The following is a 23,872-nucleotide window of genomic DNA, read 5'->3' on the forward strand; positions in this document are numbered from 1 at the left end:
AGAAAGAAAGAAAGAAAGAAAGAAAGAAAGAAAGAAAGAAAGAAAGAAAGAAAGAAAGAAAGGAAGAAAGAAAGAAGAGAGGGAGGGAGAGAAAGAAGGAGGAAGGGGAAGGAAGGAAGAATAGATTCAGGCAGGTAGGTTCACACATTGCTGATAAGAATGTAAAATCATGCAGTTGATATGGGATGACCTGGTTTGGAAGCTCTACAAAATGCTAGCATTACTGTATGTTCAGCAACTCTCTTCCCAAAAGGAATAAAGCTTTGTATCCCCAGATACTTGTGGCACAACTGCTCTTAACACTAGCATTGATAATAGCCAATATGTAAACAGCTTCCATGTTGAACAGCTAATGCACAGATAAACCACACACAGCATGTCCACACAACGGGAAATTATTTCACAATAAAAGGAACAAAGTATCTGCATACCCTCTTACATATAACATGCAAACATGTTTAGAATGAGCCTGCAAAACATTCAGCAAAGTGACACAAGCTTGTCTCAAATGGACACATGTTATATGGGGCTACTTATGTGAAGTGACCAGAATGGAACACACCATGGATACACAAAGCAGATCTGTGTTTGCCAGGGTTAGGGAATGTAGACTAGAGAAGGACTCACCTCAGAAGCCTCTTCTCCAGATGATGAATGGACTCTGATTTTGGAAAGTGGTAGCAACTTGACCACCACCATACAAATATAGCCAAACCCACTGAACTGTGTTTAAAAGGCAGATTGTATGTCGTGGGAATTGTAGCTTAATGGTGTTGTTTAAAAATGAAGGAAAAAAAGTATGTTAGGGGTTAAGGGTGTAGCTGAGGGTCAGAGCACACATTTTGTTAGAGGGCTCTGCAACTCATTCCCAGAATCATACAAAAGTAATAATCACAGTGTACACAGAAAAACATGTAAAAATAGTAGAATGATCCCTTAGCCTCGTTTGATCCTTGTCACTTATGAGTTAGTTGGACCACATGTCACAGAGTTTAAATCAGACTGTCCAGTAACTGGCATTTAGCATCAAGAAAAGAAAAGTCTCAAACTATACCTTCTGAGCAAGCTCAGAAATTACCTGGGAGGCTGACCCTCAAAAGTTGGCGGTGGGACTGAGCATAGTCAACGATGTTTTTCTTCTGTGCACTGGGGAGATACTCTCATGTGACTCTGGGGTCTCTGGTCATTGTTTTCATGGCTTCCTAATTTTAAAATTCTTTGATTATGAAACAACGAAGGGGTAGTAAGCCAACTCCACAGAAGGCATTAATGCTCATGTGCAATTCTTGAAGTTAGAGTTCTATACTCTTTTAATGTAATATACATAATAGAGTTCTATCTCAGAACACTGAATAAAAATAGAAGACATGGAGAAAGTCACTCTATACAGCTGCACAACAGTGGGAAAGATGTAAACACCTGTCAAGAACATTATCATCCCACTATGAATGAGCAAATGATGTAACTGTGATATTAATCTCATTAGAATCTAGACGATTCCTCTTTGTGCTCTGCTCTTGACCATTTCTTTTCCAGCTTTCTTGTATTCTTTTAACAAGTATTTACCGAGCACCTATCTGGTATCAAGAATAAACGAAGCAGACGAAAATGAACATTCCTCAGCCTCAGGAGTTGCAGTCTAGTATGGAAAGCAGCTGAGGAAGGAATGCTCCACTAAGTCATAAGTGTATATCGTTGATTTCATGGCAATATTACAAACCACTTTGTCATGGCCAGTGCTGTTAACATGATGGAATCTGGGATTACCTAGGAGACACACCTCTCAGGGAGTCTATGAAGAGGTTTAAGTAAGGGGAGCAGAGCTGCACTAAATACAAGAGGAGCTATCTTGGGGGGGGGGGCGTCCTAGGCTGAATAAAAAAGAGAAAAAGAAAAAAAAAAAAAACAATGTCTGTCTGATGATCCAGTTGTCCTATCAAATAGCTCAGCTTTCACAGACCATCCCCAGTTCGCGTTGGAAGAAGACAGACCGCCATCATACCTCTTCACTGCTGGTGGACTCAGATGTGGAGGCCCAGCGGCAGTGAGCCCACACGTCCTTCACCTGTCCCTTGAACATTTGCACGGTGCTCCTGCAAGCAGCTGTTGGCTAGAAAAGGCAGAATCATGAGCTGTTTCTCAGCACCCTGTGGGAGGGGTTATTCTCTGGACAATAAACTGGGAAGGACTGCAGGGCTTGCAAAATGAGGCAGAAAGGAGAAATTCACAGGGGTGGTTCAGTTTTCTGAACTGAACACACTGCAGAACTAAACAGCAATAAAAGGAATGTTTAAGTATCTCCGTGAGTTTAATACCAGTCTCTGAGAAAAGCCTGCCTTTACTCATGAGTACAAAGGGCAGTTTGGAATCCATTGTTGCTTTAACAGAAACAAGTGGTAGACATGACATATATTTGACTCTATGGCATATACACACACACATACACAAATGCACACACAGATAAGTCAGAAGTGCATGCATGTGACAGTCCTCTGTAAAACAAAATCCCACTGAAATTATTTCTTTTGTAATGAGACCTCAGAAAGTCACTCATTTGGCTAAACATTCTGGGTCTGGACTGATGGTTCCATTTTGCTTAGAGAGGGTTCTATCCCACAATAGCTGACTATTGTGGTCACTGGGCATGCAGAAATAAACATGCCATGTGCCAGAATGAGAAGGGGAGATGCCCTGTGGGCAACAGTCAATCATTGACAGTGTACCAAAGCTAGGCTCACAGTTCACACTCAGATTGAACAGAGTTCCAAATGCATTGAGACTTTTCTTGGCTGTAGGCCTCTTTGCATTCACTATGCCTGATACAAACCATTCCACCTTATGAGAAGGCTATGCTACCTCCTGGAGATTTCATCTGTACTTTAAAGAATAGGACACTGGAGCAGAAAGGGTTATAAAACCACCCAATATCACCAAAGACTGCAGATTCCACAGTTCAAGAGCTCATTCCCTCACAGCCCATGTCAGGAAATACTATAATGGCCCAGTGTGTGGCCAAATGCCATAGAGCAGTGGCCAAACTCCTTGGGTGACTCTTGATCTGTTCATGGTCATGGAAGTACTGAGGTTCTCCCTTGCATTACATTCTGTGTCACTTACCGCATAGTAGCCCCTTTGGAATGTACAGGTGGAGGGATCATTAGAATCTCTCGGGCATTTAGTTTCCCGAACACTGAACTCTAAGTTCATGACCAAGGTGTCTTCATCCAGGACGTTGACCTTCATAAAATCAAAACATGGATTTGCATCAGAGGTGTCTCTGAGGTTCGTGGTGCCATGATTGTTCCTGCCCAACGAGAAAACACTGACAGACTCACCTACGCATTGGGAAAGCTATGTGTTGTCTTGGCATCTGTGCAGTGGCATGCACTCACATTGAAGCCCATAGGGGAAAGCCATGCAACACTGACAATGGTAGAACCAAAGAAGCTGAGTGGGGGGGGCACCCCTCTAATCCCAGGACTCAGAAGGCCAAGGCAGAAGGTTCCAAGCTTGAGGCCAACCTGTGCTACAGAGAAAGGTCTTGTCCCAAAACAACAATAAATGGAATGGAGGTAAGGAGGGAGAAAGAAAGGGAGGGAGGAAAGAAAGGGGGGAGGTAAGGAAGAAAAGAAAGAAGGAAGGAAGGAAAGAAGGGAGAGAGGAAAGAAAGAATGTATGCCTTCACGCCAATGCCAACGTTGCTTTTAAAGATTTACATTGACAGTTCCTTCCCAGTACTCGTAGAGCCCATACTTGTGAACTCACCTAGTCACCAAATATTATTTGGAACTCCTAAATTAGAGGCAAAACTTTGAGTCACCCAATGCGGATGTCCCCAACTAAAGGGAAGGAAGAGGCAAGGTGCTCTGCCTTCTGCATTGTGAGCAGGGAAACTTGTGATTGGCATTTTTGTGCCTTCTTTGGGTCATCTTAGTCCCCAAGCTAGTGCTAGCAGCTGTCTGGCATCAAGAGCAAGAGATTGTGATATCCCTTATGTAGAAAACACATGCATTCAATAAAAGTTTTTTGAGTGGGAATCTGAGGTCTGTGGGCAGTGGGTTCAATGCAAATGAATCTACAACATGTATTATATTAGGTACCAATAAGTAGAAATTCACAAAAAAAAGGTTACATATTAAATGTATCAATGAAAGTATTGTGCCCCAAAGCTCTTGGCAACCTCATTATGAATCTCTCCTAGGAGCTGTGATCTAGTCTTTGCATGTTCAGTCTAGAAAACAGCAAGAATAGAGTAATGGGCTTGTAGTGATATTTTCTTAATGAAGGCACCACACATGTCTACCAATTTGTAAAATAAGTAAATGAGCCACAGGCTATCTCCTGGTTGAGTACTTTTGACCTATGACTAAATCTACATCGTTCTCTAATTCTTTCTACCAAGGGTGGCATCCAGAGGAAATTTTCACACTTCCTGAATAGCCTGGGTGGTCTGAGGACAGTGGATGTTGCAATGTATCAAGCCCTTCCCTGTGCACCAGGCAGCTGAGACAGACTGCAAAAGATGTCAGGCAGGTGTGATTCCAGAGTGAGTACCACCCCACAAATGCTTGCAAGAAAGTTAAACAAGACCATTCGGGTAGTACATGCTAAAGAATGTCAACCCTCATGTGGTCATGGGGGAGAAGGGAGGAAGCAGATGAGGTGTAAAAAGACTCAGAAGAACCTTCCAGAAGAGGAAAAAATGTAATCATAGACTCAAAGGTTGGGGGGAGGGGTTATTGTCTGAGGAAAAAGCAGAGCCCAGTGTCCCAGGACAAAGTCTGTGTCATGTTGTCAGAGCAGTGTGAAAAGGGGAAAATCGTTTAGTGCAGTGTTGGAGAGGTGGGAAATGTCAGGCAAACCATGAAAGTCTCTAAAGAGTAAGACACCAGCCCAGGCTTCTTTTCACCCACAGTGATTTCTGTTGCCAACTGTACTTAGTCATACCCTCAGCATTCTCTCTCAAACACATATTTTCATTCTTTCCACAAGCAGGCTAAAGGGCCAGGGATCCCAGGATCATGCATTCTGCTTCTTTACTAATTACAAACTCTGTCTTTATGTTAATTATCCCTCCTCTCATTTGACTGCAAACAGTCAAAAGAAGCCTTCCACACTTTACCACCTTCCTGTTTCTTCTCTCAGATATCTTAGTTCCCTGGTGGGGTTGTACGGAGATGAAGAGAAAAAAGGCCACCCTGACTTGTGAGGGAGTCTGAGTAGGTTCCCCTCACAGAGGAACACCACACTGGGGAATAGCATAAAGGCATTTTGCAGAAACTGTGGGGGTCCCATGTCCATTTCCTGTGACATTGTGGAATGCAAGGTCAAGGAAAATTCAGGGAAAATGCAGCTTGACCAATATATGATGGGGGTGAGGTGGAAGAGTAACACAGAGACAGTGTCACATTTAAAATCTGTTAGGGTCACACGCGTCACCTGTAAGTGGCTTATCTTTAGGTACATGTGCCTGGGTTCAGACCTGCATGGCTATAGCAAGATGGCCACATGTCAGATTATACTGCGTTAGCCATGTCTCACTGGATACCTGTCCACAGTGTCCTGTCTTAGTTCTCTTTGGACCTGTCCTTGTGCTCCTATTTAATGAATTGTTTTGTTCTGTAGTGAGCAATACTTAAATTACAAGTGAATTTAAACTGTCGATCCGTAAGTTTGGCAAGAGGATGTGGGTTCTATAACATTCTAGGAGGATTGCATCCAGCGCCAACAGAATGTGGCCTGGGTGCCAGCAAAAGCAGGGTGGGAGGAAGAGGCAGCTTCATTCCGATGAGCGTTCTTCCAGAAGCAGTTTGTCCTTTTGGCTGGCAGCTGCCTATGCCCACCTCCAAGTGCCTCCCCGTGAGAATGTGCAGTGTGAACTTTGACAGTCAGGTACGGCGCTGGCGCCTGAACTTTAGCTCAGCCCACACTTTCCCCACCAGTTACCCCGCCAGAAAGACATGAAGCTGTCAGTGAATTTGCTTTGCGTTTGGAAAAGAAAAATGAAGCCAGTGTCTGAAAAAGGGGACCGATGGGGCATGGTCTACTGGAAGGCAGTCTGGGAAATGGAGTGTGTACTCTGCTGAGTCTCAGAGGAGCAGCTGAGTGTGAGAGGTGGGGGCCTAGAGTAGGGTGGAGAAGGGAGAGGCCAGTAGAGACTATGGTGGCTGTGTGGCTTCTGTGGAGGTAGTGGCTGTCTGGCCACCTGGTCACCTGGCCACTCTTGTCTACATAAGCTTGGCTTCTCTATTTCTTCCTCATTTTTGCCCCTACCTTCCTGTGAGCCTGACTAAGGCAATAAGAAGACAGTGAAATTTCTTAGGGAGCAGGAAGGAGCGAGACCCCCCTATCATTCTGCTCCATTTCCCCCTCATTTTTGCCATGCTAAAGCATGGCAAGCCCAAGAGAGTGTCCCTTTCCCCAGTCCTCTGGGTGATCAAGGAAAACAGAACTATCTAGTTGATGAAAGCAGGTGGGTTTCTTTCCTGTAAACACTGGGAGCCCAACACTGGGTGGGAAGAGAGGCTCCTGACCAGGCAGCACCTCACAATCAGTCAGGAGGGCTTTGGGGCTCCTCACGCAAAACCAGGACACACACAGAGAGAAGCCAAGGTCAGAGGGAAAGCAGAGAGGGAAGAATCAGATGCCACAAGAAGCCTGGGGACAAAACACACACACACACACACACACACACACACACCACACACACACAAAACAACAAAACCTTGTAATTAAATCTCTTCTCCATACAAAAAGTAGCATGAACTAGGACCAGCTGTGATCTTTGTAAACAGAAAAATGAAAACGTTTTACTCAACGAAGTAAGCAAAGACAAGACAAGGACAGTGAGGAAGGCCAGGGAAGGTGCCCCATCCACTCACCCTCTTCAAGGAGCTGCGGGTGTCCCGGAACAGGTAAGGACTCATGGACTGCGAGTTCACCTTTGCTACAGAGGCACTGAGGGCTTCCCGCAGGGAGGAAGGGTCGTAGTCGTACACCGGAAAACCTGCACAGGCCACAGTGAGAGGAGCACAATGAGAGAGGAGCGGAAAGGGCCGCGATCACCTAGGGCACGCCGCGGGGCACGCGTCCTTTACCTGAGGCACACCGGTAGTGTATTCCCAGCGCCACCATAACCAGCATCCACAGCACTGCCTGCTCCATCCTGAGAGCTATGAGCCAGAGCCTGGGAGATGGCCTCTCTCTGGGCTTCAAGACGGCAAAGGCGGCTGAGGGCGGCTGGCTTATCCTTGTCCCCTGCGACCCGGTTGCCCTGGTTGGCTGGAGCAGTCTGGAACTTCAACAGAGATGACTGACTCCCGTGTCAATATTTACTGCTGACTTTTCCTGTGGAAAAATCCCAGGTTGAGTCCACTTTTGAAGTTTGGACCTCTGCAAAGGACTTTAGACCACAGCAGGAGACATTCAGAGAGGCATGCGTCTCCCTGTAGGATGTTTTTCTCTCTTCGCATCTCATTCTTTTGGGGGAAGGGAATGCAATTGTAGACTCAATAAAATGGTTGTGTATTTATTCCTTCCCAGGTCTTCAAAATCCTCTAGCCTCAGTGCCAGCCTACTCCCTGCCATGTGCAGGCTGCACACGCAGGGCGATTTTGCCTGTACGCTTAGCTCTGCCTGCCACCTCCAGTACACCACAGGGGCCGTGATTCGGAAACCACAATGGCCATGCTTGTGATACGGAGTGTAATGAAGTATGTGTTGAATGAGTGAGCGCATGAACACAGCAGGTCTCACTGATCTGTGTCTCGGCCTTTCAGCTGGCGCTAACTTCTGGTGTATAACAAGTACTCAGAGCCCGACGCTACGAGACAATGACCAACTAAACTTTGTAATTCCATTACTTTTAACCTGGTTTGAACTCAATTCCATTAGAGTCTTCCAGATTGAGCTAACGTCACCATCTGGCTGAAACACTCCGGTCTCATTAAATGAACTGCAGTAATAAAAGCAATTGCAGATGAACGGAGGAGGGGAAGGAGACAACAATAGAATCGTGTTGCCAGCACAGGGCTATTGATTTTGCTTGACACTTGCTGGGGTGAGGAGGGAGGGCTGGGTTTCTCAGGTTCTCTTGGCTATAATTAAGCGTTAGCACCAGGCGTGCAGGGTGGGCTCTGATGAGAGCTAAGGAGCAATGATTTTAAAATGCCCCTGCAGAATTCCATCATGTCTTGTAAACCCAGAAGATTAAAGATAAGCCATCCAGACACGCTTGTGCTGTGGTGATTTCTTGTTCTTCCTCCAGTCGACAGAAATGTATGCCAGGATCATCCGAGCAATTTTCTGCTCTTCCAACCCCAAATGCTAGGCCAAGGTATTAAAAATTAGGTGGCACTAAGTGAAGCATTTATAGCTTTTTGCACATAGTCCCTGGAAAATTGTGTAAAGTACATCACAGGCCATTTAACAGGAGCACCTAGGAACACACTGAGCAAGGACGGATGAGCGGCTGCTGCGTCATAAACGAAGATGGATAGCCTCCATTTTTTCCAAGGTCGTTTCCTTTTCCTTATCTCTACTGTCAAATTATTTGCACAGGGGTGGGATCACTAAATTTAGAACAAATGTAAAAATGGAATCTTCAACTGATCCCCAAACCACAGACTTCAGACTTCACAGCTGCCTTCTAATTTCTTGTATCATCATGATTTCTAAACTAAGCTCCATACCCAAGAGTCTGCTTGCTGGCCTCATCTCAGTATTTCTGGGTTCAGTGGTGCCTTCAGGATGGTCATCACATAGCATCAAAGCCCACAGACAGCCTCAGCACCACCTAGGACTTTGCTTCGTCTATACCCACCCAGAAGCACCCAATAGAGACTCCAGAGAGATGACCAAACGGCCTTTATTTGACAGACCTTCCTGCCCCCACACTCACCCCCCTCCCACACACACACATATACACTCCAGGATGGAATTCAGATCTGCACCCATGCCTGAGACATGCTAATATAGAACAGAGATTCTCAGCCAGGAGACTTTGCCCACACAAGTGTTATGGCTTGAATATGAAATGCCACCCACCACCCCACTAAACCACTACCCCACCTGGCTGATGCCATAGACCCTTGTGTACTAGGCTTCTAGAGGCAAGGCCTACACAAAGGAAGTGCCTCCAAGGAGGTGGACCTTAATGAACACATCTCTCTGTGTTCCTGGCCTCCTTAACAGGGGCAACTCTGTGCTTCCACGATGCCCCTCTCACCACGTTCTGATGGACCATAGGCAACTCAGTTCTTACGAAAATAAAGACTTTGAGGAAACTTCTTGCTGTTTGTTTACACAGTAGCTGCATCGTTTTGCCTCCTGATTAACAATGTTCAGAGTGTCCACAGATCCTAGCCAATACTTGTCATTTTCTCTTCTCTGGATAATGGCCATCTTAACAAATGTCAAGTGAAACCCCACTCTGCCTCCCACTTGCATTTTCCTCATGATAGGACCCCCATTAATCTGGTTTGAGTCATTTGAATCCTTTAGTTAGGCTAGCTAAAAACTTGTCATTTCATGTTTTCCAGTGGTATCACACAGTGAGGCTATTTCCATTGTTGTTCTAGTCTCTCTGTTTTTGCTTAGGTCTGCTCTGGTCTGCATCGCTTCATTCCTTCAGCTGATTTCTAGCATGATTTTTTGCTAGTTCCTTGAACTCTAAATTTAAGCATTTAGAGAGGAGCTGATTCTATCAGCACCCAAGATTAGCAAAACCCAAATAATCCCTCAGTCAGAGCATTCACACAGCCACAGTATTTGCTATCTTTTCCTGCTCTGAATCCCCAGATAGAAACTAGAAGTTAGGTTTTTCCTCCCACCTATTTATTGTTCTGTGTAGGGGACAGGAGTGGGGAGGAGGGCTTCCTACAACTTGACTATTGACTTCTAAACAGCTGGCTTCATCTTCATGGAGGGGCCAGACCCCTTCACTAACTCTAGCCATTCTTGTGGAAGGAACTCACTATAAATGAAAATGGAAAAGAAGCTATGTCTGCAGAGACAAATTGACTGATTAGAAGTTCAGCACTGTAGAGAGATTGGAATATTACAGGTCTAGAATCTAATTATCTCATCTTGGGCTAGCTTTAGCCCCTGGACAGGCCATTCTTTGCCCAAATCTATGTCTGTGACTATTAAGTAATAACATTTTGAAATCTCTTGACTTAGCTTCCACTAACCCAGAAGCTAAGAATGGCATCAGATGGCATCTTAGGCATATAGAAAAGCTTTCCTCATCTTCCTGTAATGCCCTCTCCGATGTACCCACCAATACCCTTTAAACTCACTTTGATTTATGACTTTCTTTGTTCTATAAATCTACAAAAACTTCATGAAACTGCTTACACTTTGGAACATGGAATTTAAGGTAACCCAAATCTGTGTTCCCTGGCCATGGTTACTCAAAATGGCTCCAGAATAAACTATCTGTTGTTTGCTTTAAGATGAAAGCCGTGGGTTTTCTGTCAATGCTGCCCTGTGATGTTAAATTAGTGCCTGCTTTGTAGGAAGAAAAAAATCTGAGGCTAACTGTCCTATTGTGTGGCTCACTCTCAATCATCCTATGCTCCAAAGTGAGCAAGGCCAAAAAGAGAAAGCTCTGAAGGGCTTATACACATAAAGAAACTCTCCCGCCTTCAACTCTTTGGCTAGAGCTGGCTACATGGTTCTGACTAACTCCAACTTTGAAGTCATCAGGGAAGCATGTCCCGTCTTGTATTCTTATGGTAGATGTGATGGTTTGAATAAGAATGGGCCCCATAAGCTCATATATTTGAAAGACTGATCATTATTCATTAGGGAGTGGCATTACTTGAGAATGATTAGGAGCTATGACTCTGTTGGAGTACATTAGACCGTGTTGGAGAAAGTGTGTCACTGGAAATTGCCTTTGGAGTTTTAGAAACCCAAACCAGTCCTAGTGCCCTTCTCTCCCTGCTGCCTGCAGATTCAGATACACAACTCTCAATTACGTCTTGAGCACCATATCTGCCTGTGTGCCACCGTGCTCCCCACCACGATGAAAATGGACTAAAATTCTGAAACTGTAAGCAAGCCCTCGTTAACTGTTTTCTTTTATAAGATTTGCTGTGGTCATGGTGCCTCTTCACAGCAATAGAACACTCACTAAGAAAGTGGATAAATGTGAGTCACCCAGTACTCGTGACAACCACGAAAGGACACGTGCTGTCCTGTGGACAGGGTAGTCATGATCCCAAACAGTCCACATCTCTGTGACCATGGAACACTTGGGAAAAATTGTGAAATGGCTCTCCTGGGAAGGTAAGAGTTGAAGATATTTAGTTGTACAGAGGTGAGGTTGGACATGGGACAGAAAAGAGCCAAGGCACCAAAGATCTGAAGAGTCATAAAACAGCAGGAGAAGCCCACCATTTTGAAATATGAGAAAAAAGAGCAGAGGAAAGACAAAAAACTTTTTTTTTTAAAGTCATGAGTGGTGACTTCAGCTCTTGGTTAATATGTGGTAGACAAGGATTACTATTTCTTAATAAACCCTATATTCTTGGTCTTCTAAAATAGGTCAAATATTATTTATTTTATGAAACAAAGTTGAGGTTGCTTTAAATATAGAATTTAATCATGGACATTGAGAGGAGAGAGACATGTATAAAAAGGCAGTCATGCACATGTTACAATGAGCACCATCTTCTCATGAGACTGCTTCAAACACAACTGTGAAAAAGGAAAAAAAAATGAGCTGGATGTTTCAAGACTAGGAGAAATACCCCAGATACTTAACATAGAGGATCTATTTCTCCTTAAAATGCCCATCAGGACCATGTGTCATCCTGTAACTGGCATACTGGTAGCTCTGCCTGTCATCACAGATGCCAAGAAGTAGAGACAGGAATTCACTCTTCAAATTGTGTATTATGTAGAAATCTGAGAAGGCAGTGAATTAACACCCTGAAAAAAACCTACCTTCCAGCCCACCAGCCAGCAGATTATACAGGGAGAATTAGGAGGCTGGAGAAACAGAAGTGATTAGGCATCTTAGAGCTCAGTCTTGGCCCTCTGATCAGGGGATGCCTCTGAGACTTGTGATGTCTGTCTCTCGTTATCACCCTCCAAACTCTCCCCTCATTCCCTGCATGTGTGGGCTCAGGCACTTCTCTAATTAATGTATGCTAACATCAACTTGCACTCCTCCAGGGGCATATGGGATGGAGGAGGGTTAACTCAAAACAAACAAAGCATTTAAAGTGCCTGTGCTGAGCTATTAATGTGTGTGTGTGTGTGTGTGTGTGTGTGTGTGTGTGTGTGTGTGTGTATGTGTGTGTACACTTTAGATCCAGCCTCCAATGCTTTTGTGAAGAAAAGGAAAGGATGTGGTGAGATGGTTTAGCAACTCTTCCACTCCATGTCCTTTCATGAAGCTGCAGGACTAAAGATCTAAGGTAAGTCCTATGTCTGGTTCCATCTTCACAGTCAGAAAGCACACTAGCACACTTTCTGGGCAAAGGAAGTTGAAGAACTGAATGCCCTCCAGTGAAAAACTGAATGACCTCCACTCAAGAACTGAATGGCCTCCACTGAAGGTGCTCTGCAGCCTTGGAGCTTTCAGTAACCACATTTGGTAACATGTCACTCCCTTGGCGCACCACAAAGCTGCATGTCTTGATGTAGAACAAAGCTCTTGTCTCAAAGGGAACAAGAGACAGTTTATTGTGGAGAGAAATACAAATGGCTATTTCCCAGGAACACTGATTCAAGTTGCCCAAGTAACATATTCCGATGTGGAAACATTTCATGAAGTTTTTATAGTTACAGAACAAAAGAAAGACAAAAGTCAAAGAATTTTTAAAATACCTTCATGGAGACGTCAAGTTGACGAGGTTATAGTGAAACAGAGGAATTTTTCTCTGGACCTCTGTTGCTATTTGGAGACATGCTTAGTTCTTGGGTTGGTGGAAGCTAATCATCAAAGGACATGCCTGATTGTCACGAGGATGCTAGGTGGGACATGGAGGTGGCCAATCAATGACTATTAAGAGGCTCAAGACACTATGGCTTTGATCTGCAATGACCCAGCTCTCTGTCGTCATGATATTTGGTCTTAGATGGAGGCATCTAAGTTACCTCCTTAATTTATTTTTGGGTTTTTGTCAAATTCATATTGTTGACCCATGCCATCTGAGACCAAATGTGAGAGGTAAGGTTCCAAAAACCTACATTTTTTAAGATTAGGTTGTTTTATGTACATTTCTAATTAAAATATAATTACACCACTTTCTCCTTCCCTTTCTACCTCTAGATCCTCCCATTTGTCCTCCACTCTCAAACTGGTAACCTCTTTTATTATTGTTGTTATATAATGTATATTTGTGAACAAAGATAGAAGTGCAAACTGTTGAGTCCATTTTTCTTGTCCGTGCACATATGGTTTCAGAGCTGACCATTTTGTATTGAATAACCAATCAGGGGGCTCATTCTGAAACTTATTATATGTCCAACACTCATATGTGAGGCCAGCCTGACTGATGTGAGATGAGGAGGGAGGGGAAGAGTAAGAAGGGAGAGAGAGGGAAAGAAAGAAACTGTTGCTTGCTTCTAATTATCACAGATAGGTGGTCCAGGAATGGGGCTCTTGTCTGGCTTGAAGAGCATCAGGAGACTGCACTCAAAGTACCCACATGGTTAACTTCTGTGCCCCTTGCTACTGAACTCCAAACAGTGTAGAATAATCAAACCTAATTAATCCATGTCAAGACCTGAGAAAGGTTTGAGGCTTCTCAGGTCTTAAAAAAAAAAAAAAAAAAAGCATGCCTATGGCATGGATACTGGACAATAGAACCACCAAGATGAAGGACGGGTTATCCCTAACAGCTGGAGTTTCTGCAGGTTCTGCATTGAACACGGTAATGTGCAAAGCTCCACAATGTACCCACGTGTGCAGCCAATCGTGTTACAGAACCCTGACCTCACAGGGCTGGAAATGCTTATCCAGCATGCCGGCTTCCTGTCTCCAGAAGGCATTATCCTTCATTATCGAGTGCGAAAGGTAATGTGCCATTCCTCTGTTCTGAAGAGGGTATTATTTCTGTCTTCCAAAGCTATAGTCATTACACAAAAATCCCTGATTAGTTAGACAGAAACACTGCAGTCAGTGGGTTTCTCACATCAGGAACCAATGAATAACCTTCTCCCAGTGATTATCTGACTTCCTTGTTGACTCAGGCAACTCCACTAGCTTCGTGCTGGAGACACGTGTGAGCGAGCCCAACAGAGTTCCTGGCTCTGAGCACCTGTACTTTAACAGGGGGAGTAAATGTCAATCAGCTGATTTCATAAATGCAAAGAAAATGACAGCAGCAATGAAGAGCCTCCAAGGAGCAGTCAGTCACACTAGAGAGATATTTTAAAGATTCTAGAAAAGTGTACCATTCACAGATTTGAGATAGTTAGGAAAGGCTCTTCTGAAAAAGCAAGTCCTGATACATAAGCTAAAGGATGATTCAGAATGAATGAGAGAGAAAAGCAAGGCAGGAGATCCCTAGACAGACAGACTAGACAAAAGTAGGGGCTCTGGGGCAGGAACAAGTATTTCACCCCAGAAACAGAGTCACAGTTTGCCCAAGGTGATTCCTCTGTATTGCTCTAGAGTAATCGTTGCCCTAGAGTATTCTAGGGCTTCCTGAGCCCTAGACAGAGTCACACAGTTTACATAAGGCAATTCTGCTGTGTGTCTGTCGCTCTAGAGCAGTGGTTCTTAACCTGTGGATTGCAATCCCTTTGGGGGTTGAATGGTCTTTTCACAGGGGTCACCTAAGACCATCGGAAAACACAGATATTTACATTATGATCCATAACAGTAGCGAGATTACAGTTATGGAGAAGCAACAAAAACAACTTTATGGCTGGGGGTCACCACAACAATGGGAACTGTATTAAAAGGTCGTGGCATTAGGAAGGTTGAGAACTACTGACGTATAGAGTAAGTAAAATAGCATCCTGAGCCCTAGATAGAGCCACCCAGTGTGCTTATAGCTGCATGCCTGTTGCTCTACAGTAATCATTAATAGCACCCCGAGCCCTCTCAATAGCGTCTCATGAGAAGCTGAGAGACTCGGAGTTGAGAATGAAGCGTGGAGTGGTGCATCACCAGATAAGGCAGGGAGCTGAGCAGCAGTGTGTCAAGCCAAGACAGGGACTATGCATCAGATACATTTCAGGGTCTCCTACCTGAGACTCTGAGTTCTTTTTGTTAACCAGGCAGACAGCTAGATGAGGGAGAGAGCGAGCCTTGGAATCCTTCTCCTCCCACCTTTCCTGCTGCAGTCCGAGAGCTGGGATCCTTGCTCTGCTATTCAGCTGTCTTTGGGGGTAGAGATGAAGTCCCTGCAGCTCAGCTCAAGCCAATGTAACAGTCCAAGGCCAGACAAGAGTAGGAGGAGCAGGGGAAAAAAAAAGAGGTACTTAGATTTAAAAAGCATTGCCATGTACTGCCTGGAGGGCAGAGACAAAGAGAGACAGATAGCAAAAGACAGACAGAATAGTGAAGATGTCTCCATGTAGCCAGCCAGTTGGTCGAACGTGGAAATCTAGGCTGGAATTAAGGATTGAGAAGACAAGTAGACACTGAGATTGGGGGCCCTTGCCTCCCCCTCTCAACCCTACATATTTTACTTTAGATCCAGCTGGCTGGACCTCTTTCCCCCTCTGCTCATCTGGTCTCTAACATCTACACCCTCCCCCTACTTTCCCATCAGCAGCAACTTTGTTCCCACCCTCAAAGATGGCTGAATAGCAGAGCAAGGATTTCTTCTCTCAGAGTGAAGGGGAAAAGGTGGGAGGAGAAGGATTCCCAGTCTCTCTCATCTAAGAGCTACCTCGTTCACAAAAGTAACTCAGAGAAATTCAGTGACAAAGAAGAAAGAGTAAGGATGTTCTCACCAAAGGCATCCTCCCTTCGCTCTGTCCAGAGATGAAACACCAGTGTCCAAGAGAGGGGACGGCCTGAGTGATTATTTTGTTCAAGGCCTCCTTTTTCTAATGAGGCAGCTCAAACCCCAGGAAGTGTTACCATCCAACCCAGCAGAAGGGACCTGGCATCTTAGAGACCATGAAATATCAGGGAATTAATCCACCTAAGCCCCAGGAACACAGTGGGTGCTGGATCAAACTGATGGAAATGAACTCACTTCCCTTTCCAAGTTCAAGCCATGTGTACTTCAGCTCTGGTAATGAAAGCCTCCTGGCTTCTAACAGGCTGAGGAACTGTGCCACTTAATTACAGAATGATCAGAAGGGCAAGCCTTTAAAAAAAAAATCAAGGATTGTAGAGCTGGAAGGCAGAGCGCTTTCAGGAACAGGAGAGAAATTGTTTCCTGACCCTGAAATGGCCCACACTCGGAGTGAGAGCATTGGAACCTCCAGAGACACCAAAGGACAGCTGGGGTCAGAGGCAGGAGCTCTGCTGAGCTTTGAAGGACCTAGGGTGGTGAAGGGTGGTTGTTGTATGCTGCTGCCCTGGGGTAGGCTCTTCTCGCCTAGAGTAGGCTGCTGAGGGCCCTGAATCCCCTTCCTCTCCTGTCCCTGTAGCACTTACCCCAGAGTCTCATCATTTCTGGGGCAGTGAGGGTACTCAGAGTAAAGCATGTAAATAGTGCCTAATGCGTCTGCAAACTGACAGCTGGCTTCCTAGGATGTGCAGTTCCCTCTTCCAAAGGATGCTGGAGAGCTCCAGCTTCAGAGTGCATTAATCAAGGTTGTCTAGAGTGACAGAGGACATAGAGTGTATCTCTTTCTCTCTCTCTCTCTCTGTATATATACATGCATGCACACACACACACAAATTCACATAAAGAGGATTTATTAGAATAACTTAGTCAGCCTGTGGTCCAGCTAATCCACCAATGGCTGCCACTGAACAGAAGGTCCAAGAATCCAGAAGCTGTTCAGGCCAAGAGGCTGAATGTCTCATCTGGTCTTCAGTATATGCCAGAATCCTGAAGAAGTAGGGATCTACTGCTGGCGAAGGAGTGGACTTGCCAGCAGACTAAGAGTGAGCCGACAAAGAGAGACAGTTCCCTTCTTCTGCATCCCTTACACAAGCTTCCAGCACAGACTGTGGCCCAGACTAGAGGTGGATTTTCCCATCTCAAAAGATCTGAATTAAATGTATGTCTTCCCACCTCAAAGATCCGTATTAGAAGCGGATCTTCTCACTTCAAACGATTAAGCACAAACGCCTCACAGTCATTATTGGGTTTTAGTTCATTCCAGATGTAGTAGTCAGGTTAACATCTAAGAATAGTATCACACGCAGCTGTGGGGAGACTGCACTTGGCAGTGGTTTTGCCTCTATGAGAAGACAGATCATGGGCTAAGAGCAATAAGGCTGCAGACAGGAGCCTTCTCCATCCATCTAGAAGGATGCTTGTTCTTTGATTCTTCACTTAGCTCAGAAAAATTAATTTGCCAGCAATGAAGTAAAAGCAGGAGAGAAGGAGAATAAAAGTGGAGGCTGGGAGAAGACCACAGACAATGGGAACATAAAAATGTCAACATTGAGGGACAAGAGATTAGGAAACATTGCTTAGTATTGCTTTATTGTTGTTGCTGCTGTTGCTGTTGTTGGGGTTGGTAGTAGTAGTAGTTTTCACTTGAAAACAATAGGCTAAGTGAGCATGTGGAATTTTACCTTTATTTATGAAAAATCATCACACATGCTACTCCTGGCCTCCTAAGTTAAAAGTGCTACTAGACTCTTCTTAATGGAGGAACCTGAGGTTTTGCTATTTTAAAATGCTGATAAAGCCAACTGTTGCGTGAAAAATGCACTCTAGGCTGAGGGCTGGGAGAACGATGGGCTTCAGCACCCCCACACTTTCACTATCCCCTGTCTCCTGTAGGATCCTCATGCCTTGTCTCCAGGTACAGCTCCTTCAGCACAGCTGCTTTCATTTCCCCTAGAAAAACCACCCTTGCTCTGTGCAGGCTGATTGCGCAGGCTCACGTCATAAAATGTTTGTGCAGAACGTAGAAAGCATAAAGTCTGCAAGTGACCTCTAAGTTCCAATAACCAACACAGTGTGAGTGTGGACCGAATAGCATTCCAGAGGTGGCAGGTAAGACCAGGAGCGACAATGGGAGCTTGACTCCCCAAGCACTGGCCACCTGTGTTTTCCGTGCCTCCACCCTTCCTCACCAGAAAATTCCATTCCGCCCATTGTAGGTCCTGGATGTCTCCCTGCCTTCTTCCTCAGAGCTAGTTGAGACCCTCCCCTCTGCTTCCATGTCCCTTTTACTAACGTCCCATCATCACTCATGACTTGATTACAGATGTGGTAGACAGCTGTTCACTATGGATTCAGAGCTGTATCCACCCACATTAATGCATACAACTTATGTATCAATTGCATTAGTTAATATACAAATGAAAAAGTACAAGTCTTTTATCTTGTAAAAGCTCCTGATCCAGTAGAGAAAGAGATCCAGGATGGTGTTTTTTGTTTGTTTATTTGTTTGTTTGTTTTGTTTTTCTTGTTGTTGTTTCTAGTTGACTGGGTGTTATTTCTGGGTATCTGGGGGTATATTGTAGGGTAGGATTCATGTATGCATTTCTACATCTGTACAGACATTTCCTTCCCCAGGGTGGACAGGCATCATTTATCCCCAGAATACCTGGACATAGCAGAAAGGAGGAGAGAGGTTGAACTCTTTCTCTGACTAGTAAGCTTCAATATTGACCTTGGCCCCTGGACTAATACTTGAGCCCTCTCACTCCCGGTTCCTAAGATAGGACTTAAAATGGAACTGCAAACCACCACAGCTTGAGAGACTTCTTAGCCCAATAAGGTGTCTTTGGAAGACACCTTCCATTGGTTCTAGAGAACCCTGCCACATGATCCTTCACAGTAACCATCATACCTCATAGACTGGCTGCCAGGCTTGTCTTCAAATCCACAGATTGGTGTGGGAAGAACTGGCTGGCTGGGAACATGAGGAAATAGTGTGTGTGTGTTTAGGTTGAAAATCACTTCAACTAGGCAAGAAAGGAGAAGGAACAAAGGCCTAGAGGACATCTCAGGGGATGCTGAAGAATGAATGGTACCATCCAAACACAGCCCTTAGTGAGTGCCTGCAGAGTTCATGCAGAATGAATGAGGCAAACCAGCTGGGCAATGTCTCTCCCTCAAGAATGCCACAGCCCAGCCAGGGGACATTCTATACAGACAATGTTGGGGATCAGTAACTACAGCCTCCCAGTCAGAATGGCAAGTGAGGAATGGGTTATTGATCTGTCAGGGTGCTGCCACTTGGACACCTCTTCATCTAGCATGACCTGTGGGTACCATGAGTGAAGGCGTTAGGGAGGTTCCACAGGACAGAGATGCCAGAGGCTGCTCTGTGAGCAGAGGTTCCCAAGGTAGGCTATCTGGAGGTAGTGACTCCAGAAGCATAAGAGTTTTCCAGAGCGGGGGTGGGGGGAGGTGAAGAGACTGTGGGGAGGAAGAAGAGTAGAGAATGGTGGAAGTAAGGAATGCTGGCATGAGCTATAAAAAAGTGTCATGCCAAGAGCTCAGAACCTCCCAGGCTACTTCACCAAATCCTCTCACCCCTCTGAGGAGAGGAGGCCATTCTACAGACCAGCAAATCAACATGCATCGCTTACATGACCTCCTCAGTTTTACAGAAGCACCCAGTGAAGACAACTTGTCCCATATGAATGAGCCTCTACAGTTTCTTCTAGAAGATCCACTGAGGTATGAAACAAAGGAGGGAGCAATCCCACGCAGAGACACCTCAACACTAGCAGTTCGTTCTTCTTCCCAGGGAATGGACCGTTTGGGTGGTCTGTGGTCACCTCTTCTGGGATGACATGCCACTAAGCACAGGCCAAGAGGACTCTGGGGCAACTACCAACACATTTATGCTCAGGAAGCTGCCCTGAAGTGAGACAGGAAGGAGATGTCACACACAGTGAGCCTACAGAGGTAAGGCAGAGCAACGGAGCCCTGTATTAGGACACTGGGCAGGAGAATCCATGGTGGTCCACTGAAGAGAAGAAAGGAGGGTCCACCCTGAATCCTAGGAACATGTCTCTCAGCATGGTGAGACATAGGACTTCATACCTGGCCTAATGTGGACCAGGTTCTAGAAGATTCCTATGATCTCCTGATCTTCACATTGTGTGTGCATGCATGAATGTGTGACGGCAGTGCTAGGGGCCAAGCCCAGGATCTCATGCATTTGGACAAGTGATCTACGCTGAGCTTTAGTTCAGCCAAGATCTGTATATTACTTTTATTTATTTTTTAAACTTTTTTTGGTTCTTTTGTGACTCTCTCACCACGCACCCAATCACACTCATATCCTCCTCTTGTACCTGCCCTCCACCCTTGCAACCTCCCACCCCCCAACAGAGAAAAAAATTTATTGTGAAAGCTGTATGTAATGTGTCAATGTGTCCCACAATACCCCCCCCCCCCCCGAGACAGGCTGTGTAGCCTTGGCTGTCCTGGACTTGCTTTGTAGACCAGGCTGGCCTCGAACTCACAGAGATATGCATGCCTCTGCACCCCCCGAGTGCTGGGATTAAAGGCGTGCACCACCACGCCTGTCTCAGTAGACCCTTTTGTCCATGCTTTTTTGTTTGCAAATATTCATTGCAATGACTGCTTGGTCTGGTATGAGGCCTCTGGCTTCTGCTAGTCTATCAATACTAGAACCTCACTGGGATTCCTCTCAGATATCTTGTTGTCCTTTGTCATGGAGATCCTGCAGTTTTGAATCTGTAGGACCAGCCTCTTCCTGCACTTCAGCACATCATCAATGGGGTAGTTGCTGAGGTGGGCCTAAATCTGGCCTGAGAGATATCTGAGCTTGCCGTCCCAAAGGCTTTCTCACTCTCATGCCCTTGGGGTACCTCACCAACCAGCCTCTGCAACCAGATCCAGCTCTGCCCTGCTGCCCAGATGAGGTACAGGCTCCACTCCCCCGAGTGTTGCAGATGGTGAGGGACATCTGCAACTCTCCCACCCTGTGGCCATCTCTCCTGTGAGCCATAGATGGTGAGGAAGAGGCATCTCTCCCCCATCCCTTCCTCAACTGTGCCACTGCCCAGCAGACAAGTAGCAGGGCTGGCTCTCCCACACTCATGCCCTTTTGGCTGGCTCACCTGCAACCCCCCCATCCAGGGCTAGCTCTACTGTGCTGTCCAGGTGGGGTGCAGGGTCTGCTGCCTATAGTGAGGGGCTGGACAGCTCTCCTGCTCTGGTGACTTTAGGGCCAGCTCGCCTGCCTGCCACAGGTGGCAAGGGGCAAGGGGTGAGGTGGGGCCATCTTCCACGTCACAGCAGGGCAGACAAGTGGCAGGGCCAGCTCTCCCACACTCATGCCCTCAGGGCTGGCTCACATGGGACCCTGCTACCAGGATCAGCTCTACTGTACTGCCCAGGCAAGGTTCAGGGAACACTCTCCCCGAGTGCTGCAGCTGGTGAGGGGCAGGGACAGCTCTCCTGCTCTCATGACCCCAGGGTCAGGACGCCCTTCTGCTGCAGCTGGTTAGGGAGCAGGGAGGAGGAGTGTACCTCTTCCTTATCCACGCCACCACACAGGAGATGAGTGGTTAGGCCAGTTCTCGCATGCTCGTATCCTGGGGGCCAACTCCCACAACGTGGGCCCATTGCAGCTGGCTAGGGCAGGTTGGCTCTCCTACTCTCATGCCTCCAGCACCAGCTGTCCCAGCCTAGGTGAGGGGTGAGGCCAGTTCTGTACAGCACTCAGACATCAACATGTCCCTGGAGGGGGGTGGGCAGCCCAGCCCAGGGACATCCGCCTGGCCTTTGGTGGTAGCAGACGCCTACTGCTGCAATGCCACAGACCCAGATGTGGCCCTCGGTGGCAGGACAGGCCAGGACCCCACCATGCTCCTAGGTGGCATCACTGCCTACTCACATCAGGCTGTTCCTCACTACCCTCAAGTCTCCAGTTCTGCCTCTCCCCACATCCTTGTGGGTTTATTTTTTTCTTTCTCTTCCATTGCTCCGCCAGTTACTTGCTTCTCTTAAAGGTGCCAGGAGTCTCTGAGTATGTGGGGCCATCTCAGAAGTGGTCTCAGTAGTGCTATGCCCTGCTCCTGCATTACGGATCAGGCAGGGCTCATTTTGGGCATGATATGCCCTGCCTGATCCCCCTCCCCCAGACTGTGTGGCACCAGACTGGTGGTGATCTCAGGCTAGCTCCCTGTCTGGACCCCATGGAGCAGGCAGGTCTGGTGGTCATCTCCGGCTTGCTCCTTGCCTGGCCTGCTTGAATGGCTCCATGGGAGGGTCATCTGTCATGGGGCTCATTCCTGCCTGAGGTCCCCAGTGCCAGGTGGGGTTCTTCTAGTCTCTGGCTTGCTCCCAGGCCTGTGTGGCACCAGTCTGGACTGGTGGTCATCTCAGCCTAGCTCCCTGTCCAGGACCCCTGGCTCTGGACTGGGGGCGGTCTCATGCTCACTTTTTTTTTTTGTTTTCAGGGCATTGTAGGCTACTGACCATTCAGATGTTCATAGATCAGAATTCTGAGACTACACACAGCCTGTCTCCTTTCTGCCACCTGCCTGACACACATGTGACACAGCAACCACAGATGCAACGCTTCTGGGGCAGGTGTATACCATCTCTATAAAAGGATTTGTACTGTCACACACATTTGAAGGGTGCTGAACATACTCGCCTTCACTCATTCCTCCAACTCATTCCTTTTCAGCTGATCTCTCTTCTCCCTGCATTCGCAACATTCCCCAACATCTTTACACGCCCACCACCGCCTGATGCCTAAGAGCCACTACCCTCGTCGGTCATAGGGTTTCTCTTCTCCATTCTCCTCTGTTTCTTGAGGCATTTCTACACTTCAAACACTGGGTGGTCTCCTTCAGGAGAGTTCCGAGGAAGCCAGTCTTCTTACGGCTCCAGCAAGGCTACATCCCGATTGACCTCTCATTCTCCTACCCTCATTCTAAGTCCCCCTGGGTTCCAACCTAGCCCTGCATTTAGTTAGTGTTCCTTTCGGTACTGACTCTCCATCTTGGAGTCACTTCTTATACCTGAGCAGATTAGAAAATGGTAGAAAGTGCAGCCTACCTGTTCCTCCCAGTTAGTTTAAGCCATTCCCTTCCCAACGAAGTGTTCACAGGAGAACACTTCACGTTTGAAAAACAGCCTGCGTGTAAGGAGCGAGGGGAACTCAACAAACAGGACTTCTGGGGGGGAAAATGCAAACTGACAAAACACGCGGACTGGCCGGTGGTGCTGTTGGTGCGGAGGTGTTGCCCATGGCCCAGCTGGACCCCAGCTAGCTGAGCTACAAGCTGCCTGCTTAGCTCTGCCGGACAAACGGGGCAGGCCACCAAACCCCCATGCCCTCGTGCCTGGAAAAGAGGATAGAGAAGGACTGCAGGAGGTTGGCCTCCAGTGTCCAGCTCCAGCACAGACCAAACGCCTGACTTCTGAGCAGTTTGTTTTTAAGACAGAGGCTGTAGGCAGCAACCGTCTCCATGACAACCACAGGATCAGTCTCCTGTGGACCACAAAGAAGCAGGTGGAGGAAGATATATTTCCCTGATTCCTCTTGGGGTGGGGGTGGAATGTGCCTTTGGAGCAGAGGTACTTGAGAACAGTATCCAGCAACACTAGTCCCGTCCTGGGTAATCTGCTAGCCTGATGAACCCCTACACATGAAGCCCTGTAACCTCTCAGAAGACGGTTAACAGCAATGTGGTGGGTACTTCTGAGTCAGTGAAGGTGGAGACCCTTAGGTTACAGATGGGTGCCTAGCAAATAACACCTACCTATAGTGGTTTTGAACACTAACCTCGAGAGTGGGTGATGTCGCTTAGAGAGGTTTTAGG

At 46.5% G+C, this 23,872-nt stretch overlaps 1 protein-coding gene and 1 non-coding gene across 3 annotated transcripts in view; both read right to left on the reverse strand.

The window, feature by feature from the left end:
* Spp2 (secreted phosphoprotein 2) overlaps positions 1-7,316 on the reverse strand; it is an 18,790-nt gene extending 11,474 nt beyond the window's left edge. The window contains exons 1-4 of one of the 2 annotated variants that reach the window (XM_055616654.1): positions 7,098-7,315; positions 6,882-7,006; positions 3,118-3,237; positions 2,003-2,110 (exon numbers count right to left, since the gene is read on the reverse strand). In XM_055616654.1, the coding sequence (XP_055472629.1) occupies positions 2,003-2,110; positions 3,118-3,237; positions 6,882-7,006; positions 7,098-7,164 (420 nt within the window). In that variant the 5' untranslated portion in view covers positions 7,165-7,315. Of the gene's footprint in view, positions 1-2,002; positions 2,111-3,117; positions 3,238-6,881; positions 7,007-7,097 lie in introns of both variants that reach the window. The other variant, XM_055616655.1, reaches the window with a different exon arrangement.
* A 15,185-nt stretch (positions 7,317-22,501) lies between these two features.
* Positions 22,502-22,632, reverse strand: LOC129684089 (small nucleolar RNA SNORA17). Its single transcript, XR_008721277.1, has one exon. It is a non-coding gene; the product is annotated as a small nucleolar RNA SNORA17 (small nucleolar RNA).
* Between the last annotated feature and the right edge of the window lie 1,240 nt (positions 22,633-23,872).

The sequence above is a fragment of the Psammomys obesus genome, unplaced genomic scaffold, assembly GCF_907164565.1.
Source record: "Psammomys obesus unplaced genomic scaffold, mPsaObe1.curated_primary_1811, whole genome shotgun sequence".
Lineage (NCBI taxonomy): Eukaryota > Metazoa > Chordata > Mammalia > Rodentia > Muridae > Psammomys > Psammomys obesus.